Source organism: Marmota marmota, unplaced genomic scaffold, assembly GCF_001458135.2.
Source record: "Marmota marmota marmota unplaced genomic scaffold, marMar, whole genome shotgun sequence".
In the NCBI taxonomy this organism is placed as follows: domain Eukaryota; kingdom Metazoa; phylum Chordata; class Mammalia; order Rodentia; family Sciuridae; genus Marmota; species Marmota marmota.
The window spans coordinates 22,188,602-22,205,820 of record NW_026000016.1 but is presented as its reverse complement, the minus strand read 5'-3'; the positions used below and the strand labels follow the sequence as shown (position 1 = coordinate 22,205,820).

The 17,219-nt window shown below is 41.1% G+C and overlaps 1 protein-coding gene across 1 annotated transcript; it reads right to left on the bottom strand.

The window, feature by feature from the left end:
* Positions 1-8,833: 8,833 nt before the first annotated feature.
* LOC107140489 (microtubule-associated protein RP/EB family member 1-like) lies at positions 8,834-11,468 on the bottom strand. The gene is given in 3 exon segments (XM_015483581.2): positions 8,834-10,623; positions 10,626-11,197; positions 11,350-11,468. Coding segments are annotated over 3 exon segments (804 nt in total). The 3' UTR covers positions 8,834-10,510.
* Between the last annotated feature and the right edge of the window lie 5,751 nt (positions 11,469-17,219).

Below are 17,219 nucleotides of genomic sequence, written 5' to 3'. Positions count from 1 at the left end.
TGCAGAGAGGCCAAAAAGAATTTGAACAGACAAGCCTTGCTGGGTCCCCCACCCAGTGTAGTAGTAATCATGCCTTTTGACAAATTCTTCAGACAATCTACAAAGGACAGGATTTGGAGTTTTTCCAGAGAGCTGAGCATGTGGAGGTACCTAGGGGCTGGCATGTCTGAAGAGGGCATGGGAGCTCTATACCGCTTCTCCCAAATCTCATTCTATGAATCTCGTGACTAAAAGGCTCAGGGGTCACCCCAGTTAAACTGGGCTAACTGGGCTGCATGAAATAACCACACAAGAGACACAAATACCTTTTTATTTTGGGGTCACTGTGACGCTCCTCTGACCTTAAGGGTCTGCAGAAAGAGAGAGAGCAAGAGCACACGCTGACCCCTTTTATTGAGAAGCTATTCAAAGGAGGCAAGGGGTCAGGTTTCAGGGGGCTGAGTATCTTCATGATGTCCACTGTCAGCAGGTTGACTGACACCTGGGTAGGCCACACCCAAGGGCACAGTAAGAGGAGGGGACACACACAAGGCACTTCCATGGAAGATTCTATCCTAAACAGGGCAAGGGGTTATATTACAAAGGAACAGGTGAGCGTAGCTTCACCCATGGGGCTGTAGGAAGGCACACCCATGCACAAGACACTGACCACATTTCTGTGACTGAGCGCCTCAGCACCCAGCCAGGGAGTGTGACCCAGTCATGTGCAAGGTTGGCCTCCCACATCTCTTCATCTGTATTCTTTGTAGTATTCTTTATAATAAACTAGTAAATATAAATAAGTGTTCTGTGAGCTACTCAACAAATTCTGTGAGCTACTCAAGCAAATTAATTGAACCCAAGTTCGAGGGGGGGGAGCATGGAAAACATGATATGTTAATTTTCTGTTACTGTAACAAATACCTGAGTTAAATCAACTTATGGAGAGAAAAGATTTATTTTGACTCATAGTTTTGGAGGTTTCAGTCTATGACTGATTGGCCTTCTTGCTTTGCACATCAGGGTGGGAATAAATAGCGGAGCATAGCTTTTCATGTCATGGTCAGGAATGGAAGAAAGAAAGAAAGGAAGGAAGGAAGGAAGGAAGGAAGGAAGGAAGGAAGGAAGGAAGGAAGGAAGGAAGAAAGAGAGTAAGAAACCAGGGTGCCAATATCCCCTTCAAGGGCATGTTCTACATAACCTAAAACCTCCCATGAGACCCCACCTCTTAGAGGTTTTTCTACCTCCCAATAGTACCAAGCCAGGACCATACCTTAAATTCATGGGCCTCTGGGGATGTTTTAGTCAGTTTTTTTTTTTGCTGCTGTGACAAGACAAGAATAATTTTAGGAGGAAAAGTTTATTTGGCAATTTATGGTTTCAGAGGTTTTGGACCATAAACAGCTGGCTCATTCCTCAGGGCTTGAAGTGAGACTGAACATCATGGCAGAAGAGTGTGGTGGTGGGAAACAGCTCAAGACATGACAATTAGGAAAGTGTGGGGGGGGCATCCTCCTCACCATGACAAAATATAAACTCCAAAGACACACCTCTAATGATTTACCTCCTCCAGCCACACGCTACCACTCAGTTAATCCCTAGGAGGGGATTAATTCACTGATTGAGTTCAGGTTCTCATAACCTAATCATTTCACTTTTTGTATTATCTTCCACATGAGCTTTTTTAAAAAAAGGATACCTAATATTTAAACCCTAACAGGGAACATTTCAAGTCCAAATTCTATATCCTAATTTACAGCCAGTTGTTCAGAAGCAGAGGCAAAAATAACCTGGGGCTTGTGATTGGCATCTGAGGTGAGGAGGGGGCAATATTGGGGACTGAGCCCTCAATCTGTGGGATCTGACACTGTCTCCAGATAAATAGTGTCAGACTTGAACCAGATTAGAGAATACTCAGTTGGTGTCTTCTGCAGAATTGATTGCTTGCTGGTGGAGAGAAATGCCCACACCTTGTGGGGTTGCAGAGGGATCTGTACTGTTGAGTCTGAGTTGGAGTTAGTGTCTCCTTCCATATAATCACACTGGGCAAAGTCCAAGATGAGATCAGGTGCTTCTCTGGAGCACAATCTGGCAGGTTAAGAGATAGTGGGCTCCTTTGTAGTCGCCCAAGAGACTGTGTAAGATCCTGCCATTGGCCAGCCACAACAGGGCCATCAGCTGGGCTCAGATGTTTCTCCAGAAGAATTCATCATTGGGTCCTGTTGTCATTTCCAGTTTGACAGAGCAGCCCCAGCAGATGGAGGGGCAGAGCCAGGCTGGCTTGCAAATAAGCCTCACTTTTGCTATTAATAGTTATACCCTGATCTATGCAGCCCTGGGGTCCTGCTGGTTAGGCTGTGCTGAATGGTGCCAAGCGCACTCATTTAGGAGTCCAAATACTTGGGTTGCAGTTCACCCCTCCGGCTTGCAGCCATTAATGGGCTGGTCCATCTTTCAGGTAGAGGCAGGTAGATACAATAAGTCTCTCCTTCCTTTGACACCACCTTTAAAGGTCAAGAACTAAAATTGCCTCCTTCCTGCTGCTCCCGCATACCCACTTTCCTCCAGCTATTAGAGCTTTGGGTAAGGTGTAAGAACATCTGAAGTTGTTGAATAACAAGAGGTTATTATATTTGTCAACTCCATGTCTGCAGAGTACTTTAAGGTAATAATAAAGACAGCAATAATAATTTTTCATGGAGAGCTTTTGCTTTTAGGGCATTGCTACCCCTCTTATGTCGTTTATAAACTGTCAGATGATTCCACTAAACAACCATAAGTATTTATGGGGAAAAGAAACTAGTAGTCCTGGAGCATTATTTAACCATAGGCAGTGGGCTGGTTCTTCACACCTGGTGTCAGGATTCAGGGAGAGAAAATATTCTTGTCTCATCAAGTTGAGCACTTTTTTTCTTTTTTGCAAAGAAGAAGATAAATGAATTGTTTCAAATAAAAGTCACTTGCCCAGAGCACTCCTGTAGAATCCCCTATGCCCATGGTTCTGACCTCAAGCTGGGTGACATCTGAGGAAGCATTTATAAAAACAGGGAATAAATAATTGAAGAGTAATTTTCACCTTTGAATCTCTTGAAGAAACTTGAGGAAGCTCCAATTTATAATTCCAGTTTTTCACACAGTCACTCCATTTTCACCTCCTAACTCCACTCTTTCTGGTCTCTCCAGAACACTGAATTTATCACCTGCCCCCAAACTTCCTCCTTTATTGGCCCAACCACTGTTTCTTCCCCTCTTCTCTTCTCTCTTGTATATTCTTCTTAATAATTTTCTTGAGACTTTTATACTTATTAGAACAGGTCTCTCGATCTTAATTATGCCCTAGATCACTCTTGTGCATATGTCAAAAGGAAAGTATAAGGCTGGCAAGGTGGTGCACACCTGTAATCCCAGTGACTTGGGAGGGAGGCTAAGGCAGAAGGGTTACAAGTTTGAGATCCACTGCAGCAATTAGTGAGTCCTTTCCTCAAAATAAAAATATAGTGTTGGGGATGTAGCTCAGTGGTAAAGCATCCTTAAGCTAAATCACCAATTTTAAGATTTTTTTAAAAAAAATTTATGTGTGTGTGTGTGGGGGTGTGCTGGGGATCAAACCCAGGACCTTGTTTATACTAGGCAAGTGCTCTACCCCTGAGCTATATCCTCAACCCTGTATTTATTTCTTATACACCCCACCCACAGTTTTTGTTTTTTATTTTATTTATTTATTTATTTATTTTTAAAGTGATGTTAGCCAAATGTTGGCTACATTTCAAACACAGTTTGTTTTTTTTTAGAGAGAGAGAGAGAGAGAGAGAGAGTTTTTTTTAATATTTATTTTTTAGTTCTCGGCAGACACAACATCTTTGTTTGTATGTGGTGCAGAGGATCCAACCCGGGCCGCACACATGCCAGGCGAGCACGCTACCGCTTGAGCCACATCCCCAGCCCATTGTTTTTATTTTATTATTATAATTTTTTAAGTGCTGGGGATGGTACCCAGAGCCACAGGCATTCTAGGCAAACATACAACCCCTGAGCTACACTCCCAGCTTTGTGAGATCATTTTGATGTCAGGGTTGAGCCTCCACCTTGCTTAAGAAATATAATAATTGCCAAGCTTACTGAAAGCCTATGTGTCCACATCTCCATGACCACATCTCCATTCTTTCTGCTCTATGGGAGCTACTTCATAGAATTTTGTGTTTATCATTCCCTTGTTGTTTTTTTCTTTCATTGATTTATAAATTTATTAATTAGTAAAATATGAACCAAAGAGGATGAATGTTTTTCCAGGAAGCATATGAAAAGGTGATTATGCTTTATGCTAGGGTAACAAACAAGAAGCCCAGGATCTTTGAATTTCAAAAATCATAAAATTTAGCATGTAAACATCCTTAGTAAAATGATATTTATCCTTAACAACTGGCAAATTGTGGCATTAGATAAAAGCTGATCTTGATTTTTTAAAAAAATATGTCTTCTTTGGCAGATAACTGAAAGACTAAGGAAAAATTTAAAATAAAAACAATCAACACAATTTCTAACTTAAATTGACTTATGAATTTCAGATTATGAGTTTTTAAGAGCTTAATGGAGAATTCAAAGCGTACCTCAAACTTTTTTCAAAATCTGTTTGATTCCTAAATTTTCATTTTGCAGTCCAAATAATGAAAGTTCAGATAGAGAGGTAAGGGTTTCAAAGGCGATGCAATTAAGAAAAGCGGTATGGCAGAAACCAGGACACAGCTGGTTATGACAAGTATTGGCTTGCTTTGAACAAAGGTAACTTGTAAGAAAATAAAAGGCAGCTGTGGTAGAAAACAGACTAATCAAGGTTTTACTCTACTGTCAGTATGTTTTCGTCAGAATCTAGTTTCATAGTATTTCTAAATGAAATCACATTTCACTCATTTACTGATACAATCAAGCTTAAAGAAAGAAATCATGAATGTAATGAATTCCACTCTTGTCATGTATGAAAGAAAGAAAGAAAGAAAGAAAGAAAGAAAGAAAGAAAGAAAGAAAGAAAGAAAGAAATCATGAAGCCCTTTTCATTTCTCACTCTCATAAAGATGTACCAACTATATACCTAAAACAAAAACACTGGGTTAGATAACAATTTCCTATGACAACCAAGTACAAGCACAGCATTAAGTGTAAATCGTACCTAAGGGATAACATAATTAAATTCAGGATGTTTTGGGGAGAAAGAGGTTTTAGTAAAAACTGGCAAGAAAAATTCTTATGACACACACACATCAGTGATAATGATATATAGTCCTATATGCAATGGTATTTATTTTTTTATTAGCAATTCTAAGTCAAATCTTTTATAGATGTTTGAAGATTTTATTTTTACCTAACAGGCTAAAAATTCTTGTATGACTTAAAATTTTATCTTACAGCAACACCGTAAGTCTAATACCTCTTTTTTATATTATTTCTTTTTAGTTATACATGACATTAGAATTCATTTTCAAGTATGAAATAGATTTTGTTCTAATTCAGACTACCTCTCCTTCCCCTTCCCCTCCCCACCTCCTATTCCCTTTATCATTTTCTTGTTTTTTTGTATGGGTTATCAAATATATACCTTGTGCAATATATTGCTTAGTTTTATTTTTGTACTGCTCCATCAATAGAACTGTATCCTATATATTCTTCTGTGACTTACTTTTTTGTTATTTCATTTTGACAGCTTTATTGAGATATAACTCACAGACCACACATTCCTCCCATTTAATGTGTACATTTTATTGGTTTTTAGTGAATTCACAAATATGTGCATCCATCACTGCAATTTTAGAACCTTCCTATCACTTCCAAATAGAAGCTCCAGTCATCTGTCTCTTAATCCTGCCAGCCATCCCCAGCCCTAAGCAACCATTAAACAACTTCGTGTTTCTATGGATTCTGGCCTTTGAGGTGAATGGAATCATATGATATGTGGCCTTTTGTCACTGACTGCTTTGACTTGGCATGATATGTTCAAGGTTCACACACATTTCAGCATGTATTGGTACACCATTCCTTCCTGTCTCTGAGTAATATTTCATAGAATGGATATGCCACATTTTGTTGATTCATTTGGATGTTGGTGGAGACTTGCTTTTTGAGTTTAACATTATGAGAGAGTCATCTAAGCAAACATGTGTGGCTGGCTATTCATTTCCATCCAATCCTGTGTACACTGTGCACATGGAATGCATGATCGATTTTTCTGTTGATGGACATTGTCAGTCTGTTTTCTGTTGTCCATAGCAGCACCACAAACTGGGTAGGTTTTAAGGAAAAGAGGTTTATTTTGGCTTGTGGTTCTGGAGGTCCAAAGTTGAGGGGATGCATCTAGTGATATAAAATAACTTTGTTATTTGATATAAAATAATTTTGTGATTTTATTGCTAGCAAATGCCCCCCCTTCCTTCCTTCCCTCCCTGCGCATCCTAAAGGAACATAAGTTCTGTTCTTGCTTATTCTATGAACTGGACTGAATGTCTAATTCAGGGAATTCACAGGGAGGGAAAAGAAAAAGAGATGAGGTGGTGGTGTGGCTTTCAGCCATAGCCTGGAGGGCCAAAGCCAGGAAGGAGCTGAAACAGAGAACACTCACCTGCTCTACTGAGCGTGGGTATGAGGTGGGCTCCACATGCCTGGACACTGGGGTCTGCAAGCAGTTGATATCATCAAATCCACTCTAAACACAGACTGGGCTGTGGGTCATGGGAAATTCAAATAGAAGCCAGCCTCTCACTCTTAGAATGTTTACTTTCATTTTATATAGTTTACAATAAAGAAAGCTGGAATGTGGTCTCAAGGGTTATTTGCCTGAGTCCTGAGCCCTGGTCCCCTTGTGGTTCCTTACTCTGGCTCCTCTGTGACGTTTGGCCTTAAAGCTTCCAAGAAAGGGGGCCAATCATTATGGCTCTTTCTTGCAGAACTTGAGCTGATTGTGGGTTGTCTCCTTTTGACCTATGAGATGTCCTGGAGTCCTTCATGGTGGGACAACCACAACTGCTTTCTGTGAGGGTGTTGTGCTCTCTGTCTCCCGGTTTGCTCCCATTCTTTTTCTTTTAGTTATTTTGTGTGTGTGTGTGTTAAGTGGGGATTAAACCCAGGGGTGCTTTACCACTGAGCCACATTCCCAGCCATATTTATTTTTATTATTATTTTTTTTTAAATTTTGAGACAGGGTCTCCACCAAGTTGTTCAGGCTGGCCTTGAAGTTGGGATTTTCTTGCCTCAGCCTCTCAAGTAGCTGGGATTACACGTATGCACCACTATGTCTGGCCCTTTCGGTAACTTCTACTGGTTCCACAGCTGGTTAAGGACTGAAGGAAGATGATTTTTTGGTTGACCTGCCCCTTTCTCTCTCTTTTCTTCACTCCCACTCCTATCCCAACTTTTACCCATCCTGGTGCACAGATGGAAATTCCTGCAGAGAGTTCTGTTCTTTTGTTCCTTCCTTCCTTTCTACCCACCCCCCATCGCCCAGCTTGTGGTCACTCAGGCCAGTAGCATGATGTTGGGAGAGATAGAATGAGGCTGGCGAATGGTCACCATACAGACACCAAGGTTGACTGCCTCAGTTACATCTCTTTTGCTGATTTGGATAAAGTTTTTCTCAAACATTGGCACAAACTTGGTTCTCACCCTTGTACACTTGTGGCTGGAGGTATTTTTTTTTTCTTCGAGAGAGTGGGAGAGAGAGAGAGAGAGAGAGAGAGAGAGAGAGAGAGAATTTTTTTAATATTTATTTTTTAGTTCTTGGCTGACACAACATCTTTGTTTGTAGTGCTGAGGATCGAACCCGGGCCGAATGCATGCCAGGCGAGTGCACTACCGCTTGAGCCACATCCCCAGCCTGTGGCTGGAGGTATTGAACATGGCCTCTGCCCTGATGCTGTGGACCACACTTAGGAGAGCCACACTGATCTCTTATGTCTACACATGTGCACACATACAGAGAGAGAGAGAGAGAGAGAGAGAGAGAGAGAAAACAAAGGACAAGCTGGCCCTCGGGGTTGTGGTGGGTGCCTTTTCCTCCTCTTCCTGCAGACTGACTTAACTGACTTCTCTCTGGCTGTCAATCTCCATTTCCCAGGGCCTATCTGGGGCTGCTTTCCCTGTTCCTTTTCAGATTCCTGCTGCAGCACAGAAAGTCTAGTGTTAGTCTCAGGCTCATACTCTCCATAGAGGACCATGCACTTGGCTAGCAATTTCAGGTTCTCTTTAGGGAAGTGGGGAGAGGGACTTAGTGAGGATGCCCTCCATTCATTTGGGACAGGATTTCTTCAAATCCAGATGCCTTTGATCTGGGGTTGTGATGTCACATGTCTATAAGGACCACCATTCTCATAGAGCCATGTGCTTTCCTCCCTGATCCCTGTTGTGTAGCATCTCCTTCTCCCACCATGGCTAAACAGTGTGAAAGCAGAGCCTAGATGTGTCTTTGCTCCTCATTGCATCTTCGTAGTGCCAGTCACCTAGAGGCTCTCGACTAATATTTGTCCAGTGAAAGAAGAAATGAAATCCTCTAGTGAATACCAGAGAGGTTCTTGGAGTTACTTGTGTTTTATTTATTTATTTATTTATTTTTAAAAAAATTAAAAATTTGTTCTAATTAGTTATACATGACAGTAGAATGAATTTGGACACATAATACATAAATGAAGTATAACTTCTCAATTCATCTGGTTGTACACGATGTAGAGTTACACTGCTTGTGTTATCATATATGTACATAGGATAATAATATCCGATTCATTCTACTACCCTTCCTACTCCCATACCCTCTCCCCTCCCTTCATTCCTCTCTGTCTAGTCCAAAATACCTCTATTCTTTTTTTTTTTTTCACTCTTGAAATACAGAATTTTATTTAGAAACTGTTTAAAAGTAGAAAAAAACCCTGTCAAGAAAGACCAGGTGGAAAATGGGTTCCCGACAAAATGGAATTTTAGGGCAACAAAAGTCTAAAAGGCCACAAAAGAGAAATAGCACCACTGTCATTTGAACAATGGCTAGTTACTTGCATTTTTTGGCATTGTTAATCAATGAGTCTGAGTTTTCCTCTGAATTCCACACACAGCATGCACTACACAGCAATTTTATCATAAAATACCTGTTTTCTACACACATTTTAGGACAAGCTACCACCATAAACAAACCAATACAAACACATCAGGGGCTGAACAATCTCAGTAGTGGGTAACATACATTTTGCAGAATTCTGCCAAACAAGGGATTGAATAGGCCATGGGCAAAGCAAATAAAGAAGAGTTAAGGAATGAAATATTTTAAATATTAATAATTAATTCAGACATGGTACTGTATTTTCTGCAAAAGAAATTAACATTTAGTAACATACTAGTGAATTTTATCTCCAAAGAGATTAGTGCACTGGCAAAGTATTTGGGTAACAGTGGAGAGCCAGGGACAGCAGATACAGAAAACACCCCAGCCTTGTAGATCCCAAGATAACGCTGGCCTTCACTGATCACTCCCTTTGCTAGAGATCCACTTGCAGCATGATCATCTGTCTGCTGTACTTCCAATGCTAAGCAGCAAACTTAAGGAGCCAAAGAGGAGTCCCCAGGGGGCAAGGGGACAGAGAAGAGAAACATATTAAATGTAAACTTAAGTAAAACAGGACACAACCCCCATCCAAATCCCAAGGATGTGGGTAATTCTCCAATAGTAGTTATTAGATTTAAAAACTGGACACACTTCATTTTCCTCAACACATAGAAATTTCAGGAATAAATGGAAAAATCATCAGAAATTTCAGGAATAAATGGAAAAATCATCAGAGAAACACTCAATGAAACACTCTTCACCTCAAACATTTCAGGGCTGAATTACCTTCTATTCATCCAGGCAACCAAGCTGTTTGCTTTTAGCAGGGATGCAACTGGTCAATGACACAAAATGGTTTTACAGAGCAATTGCTTAAACTATCCTTTTGGGACAAAGCCTAGGCCTGTAGGGATTCAAGCAACCCCACAAGGCCTGTGACTGCAGGTTCCAAATGTTCTGAGGTCTGGACCTTCCTTCCCAGATACAATGTCAGACACATAAAATCTCTTGTCATGTTACATTTTATATTTTGAAATATGGAAGCATATTTTAAATACTCTTAAGGCATTTATTTATTAAAACGTTCTCTGCCAAGACTTCACATTAGGTTAAAACTCAATTCAGTCTTTACTGAAGTCACCACCTCAGTGTATTACATAAAAACACCTTCTCCAGCAATCAGTGTGACCAGCATTCCACATCGTGAGCCCCATAGTCAGTCTTTGATCCCCAGGTGAACGAACTAGATGTTAATACTGCTCTGCTACAAGGTAAAAGCTCCTAACTCAAACTTATTGGAAAAGGAGTGAAACTTCTGCAAAGTGCACTTTTAAAAAGAGGTACTTTTTGCTTATGAAAAGAAACCAGTGAATCCTCTAAGAATAATAAAAGGGAGTATTTTACAGTTAAGCACATGATTTGGAGTGAAGAATTCGGATGTTGCTTTGCTGGTCCAGGCTGTTAATACTCTTCTTGTTCCTCCTGTGGGCCCCCTTCATCAGGTATCACAAAGCCTTCATCTGTGGCATAGAGAATGTCTACAATCCTCTGTAATACAGGGTCGTTCTCCCCCTGTTCTCCTGGCAAATCAATTCAATGTTCCTTAGCTTTCCAAAGTAGAAATCTCTCTCCTTCTCCAAGTCTTCAACAGTAAGTTTCAACACGTTGACCTGCTGCATCAATTCAGCTGCTTCATCATCGCCATTGCCTACACCAGGATTCTTTTGCACCACCCCTGGGCCAGCCTTAGGAGCCGCAGTAGTTCTCTGTGTTGAAATGGGTCTCTGTGGGGCTGCACTGCTCGAGCTGAGAGGTTTCTTCGGTTTATTCAGAGCTGGAGCAACAAGAGAGGGAGCAACCGCGGTTTCTTGACCTTGTCTGGCAGCTACAGGGTCATAGTCTTTTCCATCATAGTTTGCATCAAAAAACTTCTTGAACCACTGCACGAACTCAAAATTATCCTGAAATTTTCCTTTTACTAATTTATCCACAGGAATTATTTTGTCAACTCCCATCCTCTTAAAACCTGCTTGTAGTATTTTGAAGTTCTGGATATATTCATGTTCTAGCTTAGCTTGGAATTTCACTTTCTTCAAGGCAACAGAGCCCGGGAATAGCATGTCCATAAACTGACAATAGGCAGCTCCTATCAGAAGACCAAAGTTTAAGAACTCTCAACGCTTTAATATTAACATACAGGAAACACACATGACTATTAAATTGAAAGTGTTCAAGGCTTCATGGAGTAGGTGAAACTTGAGTCATCTTAAATGATGAATAAAATCTGGAAAGAGAGGGCTGAGCACAATTGTTCAATCTTTGTCAGATTCAACTGCAGAGACTCATTGATCCAGGCCAGCATGTCATGTCGACTTAGGTTATCACTGGTGACTGACGTCGAGTATACGTTCACTGCCATCTTCTCCCTCACACACCCACTCCGGGTCCACGGCCCAGGGACCTCGGATCGCCACCGCGCGAGTTCCACACCTCGGCGGCGACCCACCTCTATTCTTCACATGCCCCTTATTGTGAATAACCATCCACATGTCAGAGAAAACATTCAGCCCTTGGCTCTTTGGGATTGGCTTATTTTGCTTAGCATGATATTCTCCAGCTCCATCCATTTACCTGCAAATGCCATGATTTCATTTTTCTTTAAGGCTGAGTAATATTCCATTGTGTATATATACCATATTTTCTTTATCCATTCATCTGTTGAAGGGCACCTAGGTTGGCTCCATAGTTAAGCTATTGTGAATTGAGCTGCTATAAACATTGATTTGGCTAGGTCACTGTAGTATGCTGATTTTAAGTCGTTTGTTACCTGTATTTTAATGAGTCCAGATCTATATCTCCTGAAGGAAGATGTGGAATAAAAAGAAATGTTCTGTTTAACTCTCCCTTGGAGCTGCCTGGGAACTGCCTCAGTGGAATAGTTACTGATATCTACCCATTCTGTTTCACTTATAACATGGGGCAAATGGATATTTAAAAAAAAAAAAAAAGGAAAGTCATTCTGCTTCCCTTGTTTTAGCATGTATAGCAGGAGCTGTTTTGGTTAGCTTTTTTGGTCACTGTGAACAAAAAACCTGACAAGTTTCTTCTGGCTCATGGTTTTAGAGATTCAGTCCATGGTTGGTCGATTCTGGGCCTAAGGTGGAGCAGAACATCATGGCAAAAGGGTGTGGCAGAGGAAAGCAGCTCAGGACATAATGACCAGGAAACAGAGAGGACTCTGCTCACTAGGGACAAAATAAAAACCCAAAGTCACCCCCGGTAACCCATCTTCCAGCCATAACTTACCTGCCTATGGTTACCACCCAGTTAAGCCATATCAGTGGATTAATCCACTGATTAGTTTACATCTTATGATCTCATCATTTCACCTCTAAAAATTCATGCATTGTCTCACACATGAGCTTCTGGGGGGACACCTCATACCTAAATCATAACAGGAGCTAATACTGCCCAAAATTCTTGAGTTGAAAGGATTGTAAGGTAATGGTGTATTAAAGTTCTGGTGGACTCCTTCACTTAAGCAGACTTTTATTTATTTATTTATTTAGTTGTAGGTGGACACAATATCTTTATTTTATTTGTATGTGGTGCTGAGAATCGAACCCAGTGCCTCACACATGCTGGGCGAGTGCGCTACCACTTGAGCCACATCCCCAGCCCCAGCAGACTTTTGTTTTTTAAAAAATCAGTGTTGGGCTGGAGTTGTGACTCAGCTGTAGAGCGCTCGCCTAGCATATGCGAGGTGCTGGGTTCGGTCCTCAGCACCACATAAAAAAATAAATAAAATAAAGGTATTGTGTCCAACTACAATTAAAAAAATAAATAAAAATCAATGTTAAGGTACAGGTGGACTAGGAAAAGATTATTTATTGTACAAGAATATCTTCACTTAGCAAATAAAATTGACAGAGTGGCTCAAACAGTAATATCCTCTAGCACTTTAAAAATGCAATGTGGTATTGGGAGTGGTTTAGTTGTGGAGTGCTTGCCTAGCACGAGGTCCTGGGTTCCATCCCCAGTATATATATATATATATCACACACACACACACGCAATGCAATTTATAATTAAATATTTTCTAAATTTAGAAATGATTATTGTAAGATCGTATCTGATCAGGTCAATTGTGTGTGTGGGGTATATGTGGAGCTGTTCTTGAACAGGCTTTTGCTTCTCTTGAAAATTAAGTCTGAAGGAGCCACAGACTTGGTCTGACACACCTAGACCTTCTGGCTCATCTGCTAGAGCCTAATATATCTGAAAAATGGGCACAATAAAATTATCTTACATAATCACCAGGCAGATATAATGGTGGTGGGCTGAATAATAGCCTCTAAAAATATCAAATCCTAATCCCTGGAAACTTCAAATTTTACTTTGTTTGGATAAAGAATCTTTGCTGGTGTGATTAAGTTAAAGATCCTGAGATGGGGAGATTATCCTGGGTTATCCAGATAAACCCTGAATGTAATCACCCATGTCCTCATAAGAGGAAAGCAGAGGAAGATTTGATCACAAATGGGACAAGGGAATGTGAAGATGGAGCTCAAAGAGATTTGAAGATTCTGGCTTTGGGGCTGGGAGTGTGTCTCAGCAATAGACCACATACTTACCATGTATGAGGCTCCAAGTTCAATCCCCAGCACAAAAAATGAATGAATGAATGAATGAATTTTTAAATAAAAGAAGATTTTAATAAATGAAATCGAAGAAGATTCCAACCTTGATGGTTAGAGTGGTGTGGCCACAAGCCCAGGAATGCTGGTTTGTGGATTCTTTATTAGAGCTTCTGGGGGAAGCACAGCCCTGCAGGCTCCTAGACTTTGGCTTAGGGTTACTGACTACGGGACGTCTGGTTTCTAGAATTATTACCAGGAATCGAACTCAGGGGCACGTGACCACTAAGTCACACCCCCAGCCCTATTTTATATTTTATTTAAAGACAGGGTCTCACTGAGTTGCTTAGTGCCTTCCTTTTGCTGAGACTGGCTCTGAACTTGCAATCCCCTGTCTCCAGAGACGGTGGGATGACAGGCGCGCACCACCGCACCTGGATAAATTTCTGTTATTTCTGGCAATTTGTGATAGCAGCCTTGGGAAATGTTACATAAATAGCACACTGCTATACAGAAGAGGTGTTTAGGAAGCCAGAAGATCTCTGTTTGACTACTCTACTCACTTGGCATGTGCTTTGGGTAAATTACTTTATCTCATCCTAAGCCTTAGTTTTATTCATATGTAGAATGGGAATGTTAGCAATGGCTTCATAGACTTCTTTCGAGGATTAGATGAGAAAGTGTTTAGTGCTTAGGATAGAGCAGATCTTCCAGTGTTGGCACTATGGATATTCTGGACCAGATCATTCTTTATTGAAGGGGGTTGTGCTGGACACTCCAGGATGTTTAGCAGTATTCTTGGCCTTTGCCTATTCAATCCCAGAAGTATTCCTCACTGTTCTGGTGGTGATAGTAAAATAAATAAATAAATAAATAAATATCTCCAGAAATTTCTACCTGTTCCCTAAGGGCAAAATTGCTCCTAGCTGAGAACCACTAGTAATAGAGCCTGGCTCATGGAAGGTACTTAACAGATAGTAACTATTGTTATTTACTGAATGAATGGGTTGTTCAGGGAAGCAGTAGACCACAGTGCTTGGGTTCTGGCCTCAGGTTGCCTGGATTCCAATCCAAGCTCTACCACTTACCAGCTCTGTGACGCCAGCCACATTATTTAACTCCTCTGTGTCCCCAGTTACTCATGTGGAAAAGAAAATATATAGTAAAACCTACTCCACAGGGTTATTGTAAGCCTTAGATGAGATGATCTTGGTAAAGCATTTTGGATAGAATCTTCCATATGGTAAGCCTTGATCATGCTGACTGTTCTTGCTACCGTTATTTACTCTCTCTGTATAAGTAACTGAGAATCAGAAAGGTGACCACTGCTGAGGCCTTCAGCCTTGAGTGGCCACCCTCCCTCAGCTTACCTTCCATCCAGCTCTGCAGGAAGTCTGTCCAGGTTGTCTCCTGTCTCAGCAGCTTCTCATGGCCATTTGTATTTAATTGCATTCTCTGTGTTTAGAAAGAATTCCCACTGTGGGCAGAATTTGCTCATACCATCAGTTTCATTCTGGCCTGGCCACCCGAGACCAAGTGGCATGGTTCCATCCTCTACAGAGATAGAGCATGGCTGGAGGGAGGTCCTATCCTCCAGATCTCTCATATAGAGGTGGTTGTGAGGATGCTTGGGGCCAGTCACATGGGCCAGGGAGGCCAGAATACCATGTTCAACAACAGGGGTAAGGATATGCAGGATCCTTTATGGGGTGATGACCCAGACACCACACATAGCTGGGAACTTAGTTCCTGCTATTCACTGCTTCAGAACAAAGCAGGAGCTCAGGCATCAAAACATGGAAGGTACCCACAGTCCAGGGACTAAAGGAATTGCAAGCAGAGTCATGAGGGGCTTGGCATGCACTTGGATCCTGTTTTTTCAGGATCATATTTGCCAGCATAAAACAATAATACATGTATTAGTCAGCTGTGTATTACTATAACTAAATACCTGAGGCAATTAACTTATAAAGAGAAAATTTTTATTTAGTTCATGATTTTAGAGGTTCTAGTACAAGATTTGGGTGAACCTGTTGTTTCGAGCCCCTGTCAAGGGTGACACATTGTGGCAGGAGTGCAAAATAAAGCAGATTGACTATATCATGAGCCAGGAGGCCAGGAGAGAGAGAGAGAGAAAGACAAGGGGGTCCCACAATCCTTTTTGTGGGGACAACCCTATGACCTCCCATTGGGCCCTACTTCTCCAAGGTTCTACAACCTCTGAAGAGCACTACTCCTCTATACTAATCTTTAGTATAGGGGGCCTTTGGAGACACTTGTCCAAACTACAGCAGTACACAAAATAACAGAGGCTCACATGTGTTTATTTCTCTCTTATTTATTAGGAAAGCAGACCTGAGTGAGGTAGCCCAAGGTTGACAGGCTGCATGCTCTAGCGTGAGCCCTAGTGCAAGGCATCAGGACGAAGGAAGAGATGGAATTGGGGGCATACCTCCTTTTAAGTCCTGCCCAGCACTTCTGCTCACTTCTCATGGACCATTGTGTAGTCATGAGGCCACACCTAACTCTAAGACTTTGGGAATGGAGCTATTATCTAAAAGTATCAATGGACACCCTAAATAGAAATCAGAATTCTTACTGAGAAGAAGAGGAGAATGGGTTAGTTGGGATAGGCAATACACAGAGGTCTTGTCACAGGGGATTTGGTAAGTTTTCCAAGAAGGAGGCAGTTTCCACAAGTACTATGATTTCACAGAAAAATTCCAAAGTCCAAATTTGTAAGCCAAAGGAGGTATATTTAGAAGGTAATATTTAGCAGGTAATAGAAGGGATTAAGTAAAGTGATTAGCTGCTGTTAAAAATTCCTTTAGAAATCAAATCCTTCCCCATCTAATCTTAAATCCAAATCAGATTAATAACCTATCCAAGTATCCCTTCCTTAACATTAATCCTGATTCCAGTCATGAGTCAACAATAACCCTAATCTTATGGCGCATGCCTGTAAATCCCAGCAACTGTGGAGGTTGAGGCAGGAGGATTTTGAGTTTAAAGCCAGCCTCAGCAATTTAGCAAGGCCCTAAGCAATGCAGTGAGACCCTGTCTCTAAATAAAATATAAAAAGAGCTGGGGATGTAGCTCAGTGGTTATGCACCCCTCCGTTCAGTCCCTGGTAACAACAACCACCACTACAATAAAATCAAAGCAATCAAATAAACAAAAAACAAAACCCACCTAATCTTAACCTTAAATTTACGCTGCCTGGTGGGCCTGGGTCCTGAAAGATCAGGTGTGGTTATGTATAATCCCTTTGACATTAATCTCATTGTGCCAAGGCAAAATCCTCAGATCTGATTCCTATCTTAACCTCAAACTTAACCATTACCCTAACCCCAGCTCTAATCCTAACACTAACCCTGATAACTGCAACCGAATCCTTGCTTCCTCTAACCCAAATCCTAATCTTAACCTGTTGCAACCATAATCCCTATGTTAGTCAGCTTTCTACTGCTGTGACAAAATACTTGAGATAAATGACTTACAAGGAGGAAAGGTTTATTTTGTCTCACAGTTTT